This window comes from Stegostoma tigrinum, chromosome 14, assembly GCF_030684315.1.
Source record: "Stegostoma tigrinum isolate sSteTig4 chromosome 14, sSteTig4.hap1, whole genome shotgun sequence".
Lineage (NCBI taxonomy): Eukaryota > Metazoa > Chordata > Chondrichthyes > Orectolobiformes > Stegostomatidae > Stegostoma > Stegostoma tigrinum.
The window spans coordinates 53,532,068-53,549,627 of NC_081367.1; the positions used below are offsets into that span (position 1 = coordinate 53,532,068).

Consider the following 17,560-nt stretch of genomic DNA (forward strand, 5'->3'; position numbering starts at 1 on the left):
GTAGGGAGGGGATAGGTCAGTCCAGGGAAGACGGACAGGTCAAGGAGGTGGGATGAGGTTAGTAGGTAGATGGGGGTGCGGCTTGGGGTGGGAGGAAGGGATGGGTGAGAAGAAGAACAGGTTAGGGAGGCAGAGGCAGGTTGGACTGGTTTTGGGATGCAGTGGGTGGAGGGGAAGAGCTGGGCTGGTTGTGTGGTGCAGTGGGGGGAGGGGACGAACTGGGCTGGTTTAGGGATGCAGTTGGGGAAGGGGAGATTTTGAAACTGGTGAAGTCCACACTGACTTCACCAGTTTCAAAATCTCCCCTTCCCCAACTGCATCCCTAAATCAGCCCAGTTCGTCCCCTCCCCCCACTGCACCACACAACCAGCCCAGCTCTTCCCCTCCACCCACTGCATCCCAAAACCAGTCCAACCTGCCTCTGCCTCCCTAACCTGTTCTTCTTCTCACCCATCCCTTCCTCCCACCCCAAGCCGCACCCCCATCTGCCTACTAACCTCATCCCACCTCCTTGACCTGTCCGTCTTCCCTGGACTGACCTATCCCCTCCCTACCTCCCCACCTATACTCTCTCCACCTATCTTCTTTTCTCTCCATCTTCGGTCCGCATCCCCCTCTCTCCCTATTTATTCCAGAACCCTCACCCCATCCCCCTCTCTGATGAAGGGTCTAGGCCCGAAACGTCAGCTTTTGTGCTCCTGAGATGCTGCTTGGCCTGCTGTGTTCATCCAGCCTCACATTTTGTCGTCTTGGGTAAGGATAATAGTTTTGTTCCCTAAAGACAAGGCTAAACCAGATGGATTTTTTTGTCAGTCAACAATACTTTCATGGTCATCATTAGACTCTTAATTCCAGATTTTTATTGATTTCAAATTCCACCAAATGCTCTGGCAGGATTTGAACCTACATCCCCAGAATATTACCTGGGTCCCTGGATTAATCATCCAGCAATAATATAACCAGGCTGTTGCCATCACTCAAACCTATGGAATAAATCTCAGAGAGAGTTGCAGCGAACAATTTAACTATAAGTTTATATATATATATACAAGTATCTGGGGCATGAAATATAGGTTGAAATCAGCAACTGCTGATATTATTGGAAAAAAAATTCATTTGGGTAGAATGATTGGGAAGATCTACAGACCTTTATAGATCCCACCATTTGCCAGGTTTCTCTTTGATTTAAGTAATGGTTTCTGTTAGCGGAATAATAAATACATGGTAGTGAAAATTTTCAAGAGATTGAGCTGAATTGCAAACCTAAGACCTATGGTTCAGTTGGTAAAACTCTGCCTCTGTATCAGAATATTGAGTGTTTAAGTCTCACACCCGGTCTTGAGTGCAAAAGTAAAGACTGCCACTCCAGTGGATACTAAGGGGATGCTGTGAGATACGATCTTTGAGATAAGATATTAAGCTAAGGCCTCATCAGCCCACCCAACTGAATGTAAAAGATAATTTGGCACCCTTTTTGAAGAAGATTTGTGGAGTTACCACTGATATCCTGCCCCAAAGCTTGTCCTTCAATCAGCAACACAAAATGATTATCTGGTCATTATCACTTTGCTGTTTGTGGGAACCTGGTGTCTGCAAATTGGTGTCTCAATGTCCTATATAGTATTAGTGACTGAATCATTGAGATGTACAGCAGACTCTTTAGTCCAACCTCTTCATGCCAACCACATATCCTAAATTATTCTAATACTGTTTGCCAGCATTTGTCCCACATGCATCTAAACCCTTCCTATCCGTGTACCCATCCAGATGCCTTTTAAATGTTGCAATTTACCAGCCTCTATCACTTCCTCTGCCAGCACATTTCATACACGTGCCATCCTCTGCATGAAAAAGTTGGCCCTTAGTTCCATTTAAAATCTTTACCCTCTCACCTTAAACCTCTTCCCCCTAGTTTTGGACTCCCCTACCCTGGGGAAAAGACCTTGGCTATAAATCTTTATAACGTCACCCCACAGCCTCTGATGCTTCGGGGAGATAAGCCCAAACCTATTCAACTGTTCCCTATAGCTTAAACCCTCCAACCCTGGTAACATCCTTGTAAATCTTTTCTGAACCCTTTCAAATTTCACCATCTATCCTATAAAAGGAAGACCAGAATTGAATGCAATAGTCCAAAATTGGCCTAACCAAAGTCCTGTACGGCCACAACATAACTTCCCAATCCTTTACTCAATGCCCAGACCAATAAAAGCAAGCGTACTAAACACCTTGTTCACTGCCCTGCTTAACTGTGACTCCACTTTCAAGGAACTATGAATCTGCACCCCAAGGTCTCTTTATTTGTCAATGGTCCCCAGAACCTTACCATTAAGGGTATAACTCTTGCTCTGATTAGACTTACCAAAAGAACTTCAAAAAAAAACTTCAAAGCTGTAATAAATCTTGGGACATTCTGAAATGCATGAAATGCACTACATGAATGTAAGTCTTTGTTTCAAGCAAATAAACAAGATATACTGCTCTGTGCAATCTTTCACTATTACACTTAATTTCTTCCTCATTTCCTTTATTGTATTTCTCTAAGATGTGATTCTGCATTTCCTTGATCATGTTCACATTTCCATATGAACACACACAAGCACAGGCAACGAGCATCACAATGGAGGCCCATCACAAGAACAAAAACATTAACTCATATGTCTCATTGAACTTTGTTCAGGATAGTTGAAACTTAATTCTTTTCTTTTTGGAGGACGAAGGATGAGTCAGTGCTGCGAATATCTCCCATGAATGCTCAATGTCCAGAGATAACACTGTGTGGCTGAGAGAAGTTACTGTGGCATAGTTGAGTGTTCCTGGTGCTAATATATAAACTTTGCTTTGTATTATGTTAGTTTGTGAAGCCGGACACTTTGGGGAGCGATGTCAGCAGATGTGCGATTGTGAAGGTCTCACACCATGTCATCCAGTTACAGGAAAGTGCTTTTGCCCACCAGGTAGAACTGGCGACCGATGTGATAGTGGTAACCTTTTTCTCCTGTATATTCAATTTTCTTGCGATCTGTTTTTACAATGACAAAGTACATGATAGCAGTCATTGAGTATTCATTATTTTACATAATGTAGATGCATTTTTGGAGCTGTAATTGTAGGGCAGTTTGAAGTATAGCTGTGATCTGTTTAAAAAACACTTGTCAGCTTTTCTGGGTTAAGTGGACTCCTTTTCCCAGGACTCATAAGCTCTCATTGAATTTTTGAACTCCAACCCAGAAGAGTTCATGAACTAACTGCACAAAGGCCAGTTTCCCATCACCAAGTTACCTCTTATTTGCTTGTGGACAGTACACTGGCTGTGGATGGCCAGCCAGCTCAGAGTTAGCCTGCTGAACTGAGGAAATTTTAAATCCCCTGTTCATATTGGTCAGCCAGAGCTGATTAGCCCAGGTTAACAGCCCCAATCAAGGATCTCATTGTCAACAGGAACCACCTGGTTCCAATCACTACAGTTCAAAATTGCATTACTTTTTGCAAGGACTCTGAAATGGAATGGTAGACTGTTAGACTGTCATTGACCGTCCTTAACTGGTGAAGTGGTGATTGTGGGAATTTTCATTTAATAGACCAGATCTTAGAAGAGTTATTATTACTTGAAAAATATCAGCATTGCTTATCAGAGATAACAAGGTGTACAGCTGGATGAACACAGCAGGCCAAGCAGCATCAGAGGAGCAGGAAAGCTGATGTTTTGGGCCTAGACCTTTCTTCAGGGAACTCTAATTTAGATTGAAGATGTGACCATCATAAATGAATAAGACCAACGATACTCCACTAGTTTACATTCAGAGAAACAATAATTGAATCTCAGATGCAACTGGTCGGCAAAATGACAAATATAAGATTGGATGTCCCTTCAGTCCCACATATGTGTAATTTAGATCTCACTCAGTCTCAGCCTCAGTGATTAACTGACGATTAATTGGCACCTTCCAACAGAAGAGGGTGTCTGTTTTTCTGATGAGATGTTGCTGTCAATTGTGAAAGAGCAACATTGAAATGTAGCATAGAGAAGTCTTTAACTCTCTGAACAGATCAACCATTCTTGTTAAAAAAAAATTGCTTGTTGTAACGTAGGTAAGAAAGGAAGTTTTTGAACAAATGAAGTTTCATATATTGATTCTGAAAGTAGTTCAACGTTTTGTTGTTTTGTCAGAATGCCCAGCGAACCAATATGGACCTAACTGTTCCTTGACCTGTAATTGTGCTAACAAAGCACACTGCAATTCTCGCAATGGAAGCTGCATGTGCTCCTTCCAGTGGATGGGTCCGTCTTGTGAAGAAGGTATAGTCATGATCTACTTTAACATGACAATAATGCAACCAGTACCATCAAAAACAGATTCTTTAAGGCAGTTCAGGACAACCCTACTCCTGTGAACAAATTTTTAAAAACTTCTAAGACCTTTCTGTTCACAAACTGATTCCACATCACAACAATTTCAAAAGAATTCACTAGTGATTAATTACTTTGTGACATCCTGAAAATCATATGTAGTGTTAAAAGAAATGCAACTTCTTTTCTCTCAGGAAGTGCCCTATTGTTATTAGAGTAAAAAAAAAGAGTTGTTATAAAGGTACATTAACAACGAGGGCACAATGGCTTAATACTGGAGAGATACTTTAAAAATCCATAGTTGAAAACAAAGCATTTAATTATTTTAAACATCATTGTAATTGTGTCTGATCATCATTTAAAGATGGACTATGCAAGAAAAAAATTGCCATGCTTTGAAGCAGAGAAGATTTTTCATCCTTGAAGGATTATTTGATTGGAAATTCTTTGGTTGTCATTTTGAAGTTATCTAGTAGCTACAGATCTGGAACATAAATAACAAAAAGCCTTTCCAACTTCTATTCAGGTGGTCCTTCACTGTCGCTGATTCGTCGTGAGTTTGCTCAGTCGGAAGAACATCGTCTGCAAAGAACTTTGTATCGCTCATAGTTTGATCACAGTTTCAGGTTGCTGAGTAGCAATGGGATTTGTTTACAGCTGAAGAGTTACTCAAAAAATTAGGAAACATTATGAGCTCTTGAGTAACAGCCCAGAATTTACCCAAGTGACCCTGAAGGATAACCAAAGGCTCTGTACTTAATTTCACTAATCGTATGACATCCTGTGGCCATTTTAACATTCTGATTCCAGCCTCGAGCAATTCAAGCTCCAGTGAAGAATGTTGCGAACATGTGCAATTTTGAGAATTGGTCAGCTCTTGGTGCTTTAAGATGCTTCCATTCATGGGAAGATTATAAATATTATACAAAGGGAAAAAGAGACACTGATAATTAATCATGAGCAGCTGCAGAAGCTTAATACTGTTGCAACAAAGGGCTCATGAACATATGTTCGATTAACTAGATTTTCGGATTAAAATACTTAACTTGATTCACAAACACTTGCCAATCCTGTGCATGTTTTGACGTCATCTCATTCATTATTTTGAAAAGATATTGAATCCTAGTCTAATTTACATGCATTGGTTTGTATATCACCTCATTTGCAAGGATGGCTTTGTTATTGTAATATGTTAATTAACAATCTGTTCATTTTTGAAACATATTGAGAATTTTACCAAAAGTCTTGCCAGCATATCTATTTTGAAGCTTGATATCATACACGAGCACAATCCAGTCTGGACATGGTAATGGTTGGACTGAAACTATGAATGTGCCTTTCAAAATCTGATTCCATTGATTTCATTCTACTTAGAGAGCAGGGGGAAAGGATGGAGATATCTGGTTTCACTAAATAAGAAACATAGTCACTGAGAAAAATGCATTTAAAATAATACACTGGGAGCCCTGAGAAATATTTGCAACCCTAAACAGCTACTGTTCAGCACAAATTTCTGAAAAAGAAAGTTTCCATTTGTGGCACAAAGTGATCTCTTGTTCTTTTTCAGTGACTCCCCTCATCTGTAATAGCAGCATTTTGTTTCTGCTCTCTGGAATTCCAGAATGCAGACCTACGTTGTTTCTTTTTAAAATGTCTATTATCCTGCTCCCTTTATAATTAATGGTTTCATTTCATAATGAGTTCTAAAGCCAATGACAGATAGAGGCAACAGTCATATTGCAATTAAAAAGGAAGGCTAAAATCCATACTTATGGCATTTTGATAATTACTTCAAATTTGCTGTATGAAAGCTTAAATTCCCTAGATTCAGATTCTGGCACTGGGAGGCAGCAATGCTAACCACTAAGCCACCATACCACCCCAATGAAATGAGATTAAATATTGTGAAGATAGAGAGAGCAGGAGAGGACTGAGCATAAGAACAATATCTGCTAAAGGTCTAAGGCAATCAGTACATGTTATCCTTCAGTTCCATTCTCATCTCTGCAATTACCTAGCTGCCTTTGTAAAACATGTGATCCTTTCAGTGTGCACACCAACACATTACAAGATCTGCCAAAAAAAAATGAAGTGAAGGAGTTGGCTTAAGCATTGCTAAAAAATATTGGAAAACTCCAAAAATCAAAATGGCAGGACTGAACTGGCAGCAAACACTAGGGTATGACATATGATGGGCAAATAACTGTTGGAAAAACTAAAAGAAAATAAAATTTCATGTAAGATTACACAGAAATTTCCACAGAGACACGGAATTTGATTCAAGGAGTCCATGTTGATGTCGATACTGCAAATGGGTAGCAATTCTAAATTCAACATGTGCATCCACATTAATTCCCAATGCTATAATCCTTTATCTTGCCAATTTTTAAATGTTGTCATGCAATTGCTGTCTCTGGTAGTACACTCCACATATTTACAACCTATTGTATAAAGACTAATTCTGTGATGTTTCTTCAGTCTCTTATGTTTAATATGTGTTCTCATCATATACTCCTCAAATCAATTAGGAAATACACCTTCCTATATACTGCTTTGTAATGTTCTATAAAATCACCTCAGTCTCCTTTGTGCTCAAAAAAGCCACCTTTTTCATAATTACATTTCCTTGAAACAGTCAACATTGTTATGCATGTGTTTTGATTTTTCTTTATCCTCAATATCAACAATTACAGTGGATCTCCAAACTTAAAACAGAAAGTGCAGGAGAAACTCAGCAGGTTTGGCAGCATCTATGGAGAGAAAAACAGAGTCAACATTTTGAGTCCAGTGATCATTCTTCCCCAGATGCTGCTAGACCTGCTGAGTTTTGCCAGCACTTACAGTTGTTTCATATCCCCACCATCCATAGTTCATTATTTTATGTCCAAAAATTGTCTAATGGTCTTATTACTGATTGTACATAAGTAACTTTGCATCTCAACTTGTATATTCTAAACTACTGGTCATAAAATTAAATAGTCAATTGTGCTTAAACCTTCATCCATGTGAGGGGCTTCTTTTAATGTCTTGTGGATCTGAACCCATCCCCAGCATCCCTCTTTGACTCTTCATCACTTAGCATTTTTTCATTTTTAGCATGTTTTTATACTTTTTACAAAAATATAGCACCTCATATTTTCTGACATTCAGTTCAATCTGTCACATTTATGTCCATTCCATCATCATAAAACTGTCCCCTTCCTTGGGTCTTCAAAATTATTTACTACACCTGTTTCCTAGCCTTCTACTCAAACCCTGGTTAACCAAAGAAGCTTGAGCACCAAAGACTCCAGAACATCTCTATCTGCTGCTAACTATTCTGTGGAACAACTCTGTTTTTTTTAATCTGCTTTCAATTTCACTTTTCTTGTTCCCATATCCTTCAGTCTTCCCCAATTACCTCCTGCATGGTGCCTTGTCAAAGGTGCTCTGAAATTTAAAGTATAACAGATTAGTTGTGCAGGGCAGACAAGTGGATTGATCAGAAGTGTATGCTGACTGTGCTTTGATAAGGGAAGATGTGTTTCTGAAGAACTGATAAGTATACAAGATGCAGATATTACATGTATTCAGTACAGCCATTGAGTCATTGATTCACCACTAATTTTCAAACCATGTTACAAATGAATGCACCACTCATTTCATTTTCATCTAGAAGACTGTCAGAAGCTCATTTTTCTGTGTATACTCTTACTTTGATAAAATATTAGATCATTTGTTTATACATTACTATTTTGAGAGAATGCACCGGAGAGTCAGTGATATCAGCAACACAACTGTTTGAATCATAATGCTTTGCCCTGGTGGTTTCTAGTAACCTTTAGGATTGTAGCTCTTGGCTTGACTGGAAGCTGGCAGAGAATTCTTTTCTTGACAGTGTTCCTTTAGCACTATGGAAAATTCCAAACATAATGTATGACCCAGCAGATAGACACTCAAGCAAGCCATGTGTACAACAACCTATTTTATTTATCTGCATTAAATCCTTCAGATTACATTTGAGTTGTAATAATGTCTGTGCTGTGTATGCTTGTTTATTTTATAAAATCATTTGACTGTAACTGCATACTGTACTTAAAATATTAACATGGAAATTGGTTTACTCAGCCACAGGAGTACACTATAAAGACAGCCTGTAATACCAGGAGGGTAGCACCACCTGTTATTTGAATCAGTTACACTTTATTTATATTTTGAGTCAATTTGATTCTGATTAGATATTGCATTCAAATTCAGTATTGGATTTAAGAAGTCAAAATGTCTAAAAAAAGTCAGGAATAATGCATTTGCCTTTTTTTATATAGCATTGTAATGTTAATATTAGTGTTTCCTAATTGTGATAGTGACATCTAGTGGCAACTTAACTATATTTCACTGCTTAGATTTTAATTTTTCGGTACATCTGTAACAGGAATAGTTGCGGAGAACGAGGGATCATACACTTGGGAATATTGTCATACCCTGATATACTGACTTACTGTTTGGTTCCCAAGCCGTCACCCTCAAGCTTACCACCTGCCTCCTGGTCACTACTGCCCTTCATAACCCTCCCAGTCTCCACTCGCCTCCTACTTGTTGACCCTCTACCTTTGGCAGTTGTTTGCAACTTTGCCAGGCAAGTGGTATAACCTTAGTCTCCCCCTGCTGCAACCCCTCCCCATTTTCTTTTGCATTGTCGTCAGTGAAAGGCAAAATTATGTAGGGTGAATATATCTCGTGGTGGGTGCTGATGATTCAAAACTGTCAAAGCTGAATGTTATTGCCATGGTGTCTCAGAATTCTGATATGTTATCATTTCAACTCAATAATACTTTTCCAAATACATTCCACATTGATCTTGGTGCTGTTTTTATTCACAATTTATAAATAAAGTGATGACTTTTTTTTAAAAAAAGCAATTTTGTTAATTCCTTGATTTTCACTAGACATGCAAGACATCAGATTGGTATTCCCCTTCCATATTCAACCTACTTGAACAAAAGTATTTAAATATGATGCAAAAGAAGGAATATCAGACTTACAGTTGTATAATGCCTCTCACAACCTCAGAATATTTAGTGATTTGCAGCCAATGAGATACTTTGGACGTATAGGCATTGTTGTAATATAGGAAACCTGGTGGCCAATTTGCACTCAGTAAGCTCCCAAAAACAAAAATATGGTCACAATAAAATAATCTTAGAGATGTTGATTGAGGGATACATTTTAGACAAAACACCAGGGAAAATTTCTCAGCTCCTTCTCAAAATAGTCCCATGGAATCTTTTACATCAATTTAAGAGGGCAGAGAGGTCCTTGGTTTAATGTCCAAATCGAAAACTAGCAATTCAAATAGTTATCCTTCAGAATGGCATTGATATGTATTACAGTAATGTGAGATCCACACTCACACGTGAACAGCAATAAGCCTTATGGAACATAACTATTTACAGAGGATGGTAAGTGAGGACATCTTATCTGGGTTAAACACAAAAATTGCTGGAAAAAACTCAACAGGTCTGGCAGCGTCTGGAGAGAGAAACAGAGTTAAGATTTCAAATCCTGAAATCCTGTTCTAAAAAAAGTCACATCAGCTTTGTACTATTAACTCTGTTTCTATCTCCACAGATGCTGCCAGACCTACTGAGTTTCTCCAGCATTCTCTGCATTTGTTTCAGACTTGCAACCCTACCCACAGTAATTTGCCTTTATTCGGCATCTGAATATCTTTCCAGAAAAGGAAAGTAGGGAGTTAGCCAGTTGTCTTTCTCAGAGTGATCGACATCATCTGGACAGAATACAGAAATTCGGAAGGACAAGATACTTATTGAATTAATCTTTCCTCCAACCTGTTAACCAGCTCGGCTTGTACCATACTCTAACTCCAGCTAACATTGCAGTCATGTTCTTTGCTTATACTGCTACAAAACCATGAACAGTTGTCTTGATCATAAGTATGTATATCTCACACTCAGGTTCTGGGCTCAGAGCAAAATGTGCAGAATTACACTTCACATTTGCGCAAGATGATTCATAAGCATTTATTGCATCAGTGAAAAAGGTGATGTACATATTTTACCAATTCAGAACTCTTGATTTCCTGTTTCGAGAATTGCACAGGGCACAGATTATTGTGCACTGTTTACTTGGTTTAGTCTTATGCTGATAGCTGAATGCAGATCCTTCTTCTGTTAACACCAGTTTTGTCTATATAATGTAAGCAATACATAATACAGTGTACATTCAATATCTTTCTACAGAATATGTGCAAATTTGTCAAGCTCTAGAAGTTAAATTTTGCTTAAATTTTCACAGGTACTTCATCAACACATGATATAAAAATCAATATATCAATGATCTTTGGTAACATCCCATATCTTCTTGTTGACACATTTAAATTCCTGCACATTGGTGCGCACAACTCTGCTATAAGGAGACTACACTGTAACTAATGATGCATGTATTGCAATACAGAAACTGAAATGCTGGTTCATCTGCAGTCAAAAACTCTAAACTATAAAACGGCAACTTATCTTAATACCTCAGAAATGGACATGTGGTGGAAAAAATTGGTTGACCTAAGTAACTAAAAGATCAACACACAAATTATTCCAATAATGACAAAGTTAAGAATGTGACAGAGTCAAAGAATTCTTACAGTACAGAAAGAGGCCATTCAGCCCATCAGGTCAGCACCAACTCTCCAAACAGCATCCCACCCAGACCCAGCTCTATCCCTCATCCTATCCCCATAACCCCATATTTACTATGGCTAATCTACCTAGCCTGCACATCCTTGGACACGATGAGGCAATATAGTGTGGCTAATCCACCTAACCTGCACATCTTTGGACTGTAGGAGGAAATCCGAGCACCCAGCAGAAGCCTACAGTGACATGGGGTGAATGTGCAAACTCCACACAGTCAACCAAGGCTGGAATCAAACCTGGTTCCTTGGCACTGTGAGGTAGCAGCGCCAACTACTGAGCCACCATGTCATCCATGTGGTATGTATGCACTTCGAATGATGTCATGAAGTAGACAGATCCAGGTGATTTGCAATAGACAAAAGGAAACTTACAATTCAGCCAAGGGAAAAAGCTAGTCTTCCTAGTTGATCACTGCTGTTGCAGCTTAACGATAGAATCTGAGATAACAAAGTGTGGAGCTGGATGAACACAACAGGCCAAGCAGCATCTCAGGAGCACAAAAGCTGACGTTTCGGGCCTAGACCCTTCATCAGAAAAGGGGGATGGGGAGAGAGTTCTGAAATAAATTGGGGGAGAGGAAGAGGTGGATCGAAGATGGATAGAGAAGACAGGTGGAGAGGAGACAGACAAGTTAAAAAGAGGCGGGGATGGCGCCAGTAGAGGTGAATGTAGGTGGGCAGGTAGGGAGTGCTTAGGTCAGTCCGGGGAGGACGGAGAGGTCAAGGGGTGGGATGAGGTTAGGAGGTAGGGAATGGAGGTGCGACTTGAGGTGGGAGGAGGGGATAGGTGAGAAGAAGGATAGGTTAGGGAGGCGGGGACAAGCTGGGCTGGTTTTCCGATGCAGTGGGTGGGGGGGGGGAGATTTTGAAGCTTGTGAAATCTACATTGAAAAATCTCCCCTCCCTCCAATGCAGCCCAAAACCAGCCCAGCTTGTCCCCGCCTCCCTAACCTGTTCTTCCTCTCACCTATCCCCACTTCCCACCTCAAGCCGCACCTCTATTCCCTACCTCCTAAACTCATCCCACCCACTTGAACTGTACGTCCTCCCCGGACTGACCTATCCCCTCCCTACCTCCCCACCCATACTGTCCCCTCTACCTATCTTCTCCTCTATTCATCTTCAGTCCACCTCCCCCCTCTCCCTATTTATTTCAGAATTGTCTCCCCATATCCCTTTTCTGATGAAGGGTCTAGGCCTGAAACGTCAGCTTTTGTGCTCCTAAGATGCTGCTTGGCCTGCTGTGTTCATCCAGCTCCACACTTAGTTATCTCGGATTCTCCAGCACCTGCAGTTCTCATTATCAAAGATAGAATCTGACATAGTTAACATTTGTGATCCTAAAGTACAGTGTTGCGGTGTTATATGTTGTGAACACTAAGGGGCAGCAATCTATTCAAAATGATCTTTCTTGCTGGGGTGAATTGTTCATGAATTGAGGAGGTCCCATCACATCCTCTGTCCTCCTGGATTTAACTTTGTCTTGTTCTAGTTTCTTTGGGAGCTGGTTGCATTTTAGACATCCTGCACCCTTCTTTATCCAAGTCATACTGCAGAACTCTGCTTCTGAACTTTCAGAACTCTAATGCCAGGAATGCTATTTCATTGAGTCGTTCTCACCACCACCACTCATTTGCGACCCATTCCAAATTACCGCAATAAAGCTCTCTGTCATTATTACTGCTGACTTCCTTTCATGCTCTTCCCTTCCTTGTGAATGTTGTACATTATTCACCTGCTTTCTATGCCTTGTACATTTTTTCCTAATCTTTCTTGAGGTACGTCCAAGGATATTCAAGGATTTCAGAGTGAATATTGCAGAGGCACTTGCAATTATCTTTGAATTTTCTCTGGGTTCTTGCTTAATGCTGGACAACTAGAGAATTGTAAATATTATACCCTTGCTCAACAAAATTTGTAACCATCAGCCAGCAATTACAGACCGCTCAGTTTAACTTCAGGGGTGGGGAAACCTCCAGAGCCAATTATTTTGGATGTGAGTTTGCTCGCTGAGCTGGAAGGTTAGTTTTCAGACATTTCATCACTTTTTTTTTATTTGAAAAAATATACTTTATTCATAAGATGTACAAAAAAAAACATGTTTATACACCTACCCAGTCATGCAAGCCGCTCCGGGTTACCCAGGGGGTACGTACACCAACTAAAGAAAAAAAAACAAACAAAGAAGAAAAAAACAAAGCAAAGAAAATACCCCGGCAGTCGTCTCCCCGCACAGTCCCCGTTGGCCCCCTGACCAGTTGGGCAAGGTGCCAGCTGGGCCCAGTTACCGGATAGGGCCCTTTTTTCTATTCTGGACGAGGGGTTTCATACGGTGGTCATTCCCCACCGCGCCTTGGCGGCGGCTGCCCCAAGCTTTAGCGCGTCCCTCAGCACGTAGTCCTGGACCTTGGAGTGTGCCAGCCTGCAACACTCGGTCAGGGTCAGTTCTTTCAGCTGGCAGACCAGCAAGTTGCGGGTGGACCAAAGAGCGTCTTTGACTGCATTGATGGTCCTCCAGGCGCAGTTGATGTTGGTCTCGGTGTGCGTCCCCGGAAACAGCCCGTAGAGCACGGAGTCCCGCGTCACGGAGCTGCTCGGGATGAACCTCGACAAATACCACTGCATCCCCCTCCAGACCTCCTGCGCATAGGCACACTCCAGAAGGAGGTGATCGACAGTCTCGTTCCCCCCCCCCGCAGACGCCTCGAGGGCAGCGTGCGGTGGCGCAGAGATTCTGGGCATGCATAAAGGATCTCACTGGCAGAGCTCCTCTCACCGTCAGCCAAGCAATGTCCTTGTGCTTGTTTGAAAGTTCTGGCGATGAGGCATTCTGCCAAACTTTGGCAGTCTGCGTGGGGAACCACACGACAGGATCCACCCTCTCCTTTTCCCGAAGGGTCCCGAGGATACTACGTGCTGACCACTGCCTGACGGCCTTGTGGTCAAATGTGTTTTCTTTCAAAAATTTTTCCACGAAGGACAGGTGGTACGGGACGGTCCAACTACTCGGAGCGTTCCGCGGCAACGAGGCCAGGCCCATCCTTCGCAACACCGGGGACAGGTAGAACCTCAGTAAGTAGTGACACTTGGTGTTTGCGTACTGAGGATCTACGCACAGCTTGATGCAGCCACACACAAAGGTAGCCGTCAGGGCGAGGGTGGCGTTCGGTACGCCCTTTGCCCCATTTTCCAGGTCTTTGTACATGGTGTCCCTGCGGACCCGGTCCATCCTTGACCCCCAAATGAAGTGGAAGATGGCCCGGGTGACCGCAGCGGCACAGGTCCAGGGAATAGGCCAGGCCTGCGCCACATACAAGAGTACCGAAAGCCCCTCGCACCTGACAACCAGGTTCTTACCCGCTATGGAGGGGGACCGGAGCATCCACCTGCCCAGCTTCTGCTTCAATTTGGCCATACGCTCCTCCCAAGTCTTAGTGCACACCCCAGCTCCACCGAACCAAACACCCAGCACCTTCAGGTAGTCTGTCCTGACGGTGAAGGGGATGAAGGAGCGGTCGTCCCAGTTCCCGAAGAACATGACCTCGCTCTTACCCCTATTGACTTTGGCACCCGAGGCCAGTTCAAACTGGCCGCAGATGTCCAATAGTCTACTCACCGACCAACGATCAGTGCAGAAGATGGCGACATTGTCCATGTACAGGGAGGTCTTGACCTGAAGGCCGCCTCTGCCTGGGATAGTCACGCCCTTCAGGCTCACGTCCTTCCTGATGGATGTGGCGAAGGGCTCCACACAGCACACGAACAAGGCAGGAGAGAGCGAGCAGCCCTGCCTGACCCCAGATCTGACGGGAAAACTGTCCGATTCCCACCCGTTGATCGAGACTGTGCTAACGATGTTGGTGTAGTGCAGCCGGATCCAATTGCGGATGCCCTCCCCGAACCGCAATTTAGAGAGGACGTCCCTCATGTAAGCATGAGAGACCGTGTCGAAGGCCTTCTCCTGGTCCAGGCTGACGAGGCAGGTGTCCACCCGCCTGTCCTGTACGTAGGCGATCGTATCCCTGATGAGCGCGAGGCTCTCAGCGATCTTCCTGCCCGGCACAGCACAGGTTTGGTCAGGGTGAATCACCGACTCCAGGACAGACCTGACCCGGGTGGCTATGACCTTGGCCAGGATTTTGTAGTCCACGTTCAATAGTGAAATGGGACGCCAATTCTTAATTTCTTCCCTCTCCCCCTTCCTCTTGTAAATAAGGGTGATGATGGCCTTCCTCATGGACTTGCACATTTCCCCTGCCCGAAGCGCACTATCGTACACCTCCAGCAGGTCCTGGACGACCAGGTCCCACAGAGTGGAATACAGCTCGACCGGTAAGCCATCGCTCCCAGGAGTCCTATTCCTCTCCAAGGACTTGAGGGCTCTGGCCAGCTCGTCTAGGGATATCAGCCGGTCCAGCCACTCCCTCGTGCCGTCGTCTAAGACCTCCGTGATAGACGACAGGAACGGCGTGGAGGCCGTGCTGTCCGTGGGCTTCGTGTCATACAGTCCGGCATAGAAGGATCTGCTGATCCTCAAAATGTCGGGCCGAGACGACGTCACCGAGCCATCGTCCTCCTTCAGCCGGCTAAGCATGGAGCTCTCTTTGTGCACCTTCTGAAAGAAGAAACGCGAGCACGTCACGTCCTGCTCCACGGAGCGGACCCTGGACCGGAAGATTATCCTGGAGGCCTCCGCGGCGAAGAGCGAGGCTTGCTGGCCCCTCACCTCACGGAGGTCCTCCGTGACATCGACCCCCATCAACTGCAGAAGGAGCAGGTTCTGCACCCTTTTCTGGAGTCGCGACAGCTTTCCCCGCCTCTCTCTCGCCTTCCGAACACCCTTGAGGACAAAGAACCTCTTGATGTTCTCCTTCACCGTCTCCCACCAGTCGCCTGGACACTCAAAGAGGGGTTTCACGGTTCTCCAACCGGCGTACTCCCTCTTAAGCTCTTCGACGTTCTCTGGGGTCAACAGAGTCGTGTTGAGCTTCCACATCCCCTTGCTGGTCAGCTGGTCGTCCTGTAAGTGACAGTCGGCCAGCAGGAGGCAGTGGTCAGAGAAGAACACCGGCTCGACGCTGGTGGATCTGACCGAGGACGCCCGTGACACAAACAGGAAGTCTATCCTTGAGCGAATAGACCCGTCTGGCCGCGACCAGGTGTGCCTCCGCTGCGCTCCGTCTGCAGGGGCGCTGAAGATGTCGAGCAGCTTGGCGTCCTTCACCGTGCCCATCAGAAATCTGGACGTGACGTCCAGTTGACTCCCCCCACCCGCTGTCCCCACGCCGGATCTTCCATCTGCATCGATGATGCAGTTGAAGTCTCCGCCTAGGATGACCGGCCTGGACGTGGCCAGCAGGGGTGGAAGCCGCTGCAGGACGGCAAACCGCTCACTCCGTACCGCTGGGCCGTACATGTTGATCAGCCTCGGGAGCGTTCCTGTAGGTGATGTCAGCCACGGGGAGGCGCCCCCCCCCCCCCACCACCTCCTGAACTTGAGAGATGGTGAAGTTGCGCCCCCGCAGCAGAATAGCCAGGCCCCAGGAGCGACAGTCGTTACCCCCGACCAGATCGAAGGCCCACAGGTCCAGGTGCCGGACCATTTCCAGTACCTGCTGAGGTGCGGTATCCCGCACTCCTGCAGAAACAGGAGCTCCGCCCTGACGGTGGTCAGGTAGGCCAACGTGGACACACGTCTTGCGGTGGACTTGACGCTGCGCATATTAATGCTCGCAACTCGTACCCCCATTGTGGGCAGTGACCGCAGTACCCTCCCCAAGTCCAAGGTCTAGCCCCTCTATCTGTCCCTTCATGCCCATTGCTCGGGCTAACTGCTGGACGCTCTCCGGGCTCAGGAAACCGCCCGTGCTGCCTTCCGGGTGGCATTCCCCCCATCGGGGGTATGGAGGCAGGAGAGTCCAGCTCTGGGTCAGGCTGGGGACGTGCTGTTTCCTCCTTCCCGCCTGGAAGTTCCGGGGGGCCCTCCAGTACCCCAGCGGCATGTGACTGGGTGTCGGAGGGAGCCTCAGGACGCCTCCCGTCACCTGGAAGCGTGGTGCTGCTTCCCTTCTCCCTCGAGATCTTTAACTTCTGCTTCGGGCGGGCCCTCTCCGAATACCCCTTGTCAGAGGAGCTCTTATAGCCCCCCTGTAGCTGCCTGTTCCCACCTGATGGTTGCGGTTCCTGGCCCGTTGACGCACCTTCCTCCTCGCCTTCCGGGCCATCGTCCACTCCCCTGGGTCACCTGTCGCCGCCTCCATCGACTCCGGGTTGTCGGGGGGGGAGGGATCCTGCAGGGGCGCTTTGCTGGCCTCGGGCCCATCCTGCGGGGCTGGGCTCTCCTGCACGACCTGGCGGTCCTGCACATTAGTGGGGTCCTTGCAGGGCCCTGTTGCCTTCCTCTCCTCCGGGGGGGCTGGCCCCGCATTGCCCCTGCCGGCGACCTGGGCGTAGGTGGTCACCCGCTGCGGGCATGCCCTATAGAGGTGGCCCGCTTCCCCGCAAAGGTTGCAGCTTTTCTC

At 44.9% G+C, this 17,560-nt stretch overlaps 1 protein-coding gene and 1 long non-coding RNA gene across 7 annotated transcripts in view; one reads left to right on the forward strand and one right to left on the reverse strand.

Moving 5' to 3' along the window:
* Positions 1-9,213, forward strand: part of LOC125457479 (multiple epidermal growth factor-like domains protein 6) — a 299,945-nt gene extending 290,732 nt beyond the window's left edge. For 4 of the 5 annotated variants that reach the window (XM_048541696.2, XM_048541698.2, XM_048541699.2 and 1 more), the window contains 3 exons: positions 2,856-2,984; positions 4,172-4,300; positions 4,878-9,213. In XM_048541696.2, the coding sequence (XP_048397653.1) occupies positions 2,856-2,984; positions 4,172-4,300; positions 4,878-4,960 (341 nt within the window). In that variant the 3' untranslated portion in view covers positions 4,961-9,213. The remainder of the gene's footprint in view (positions 1-2,855; positions 2,985-4,171; positions 4,301-4,877) is intronic. The other variant, XM_048541697.2, reaches the window with a different exon arrangement.
* Positions 1-17,560, reverse strand: part of LOC125457483 (uncharacterized) — a 60,222-nt gene that overhangs the window by 31,737 nt on the left and 10,925 nt on the right. The gene's annotated exons all lie outside the window — the stretch shown is intronic.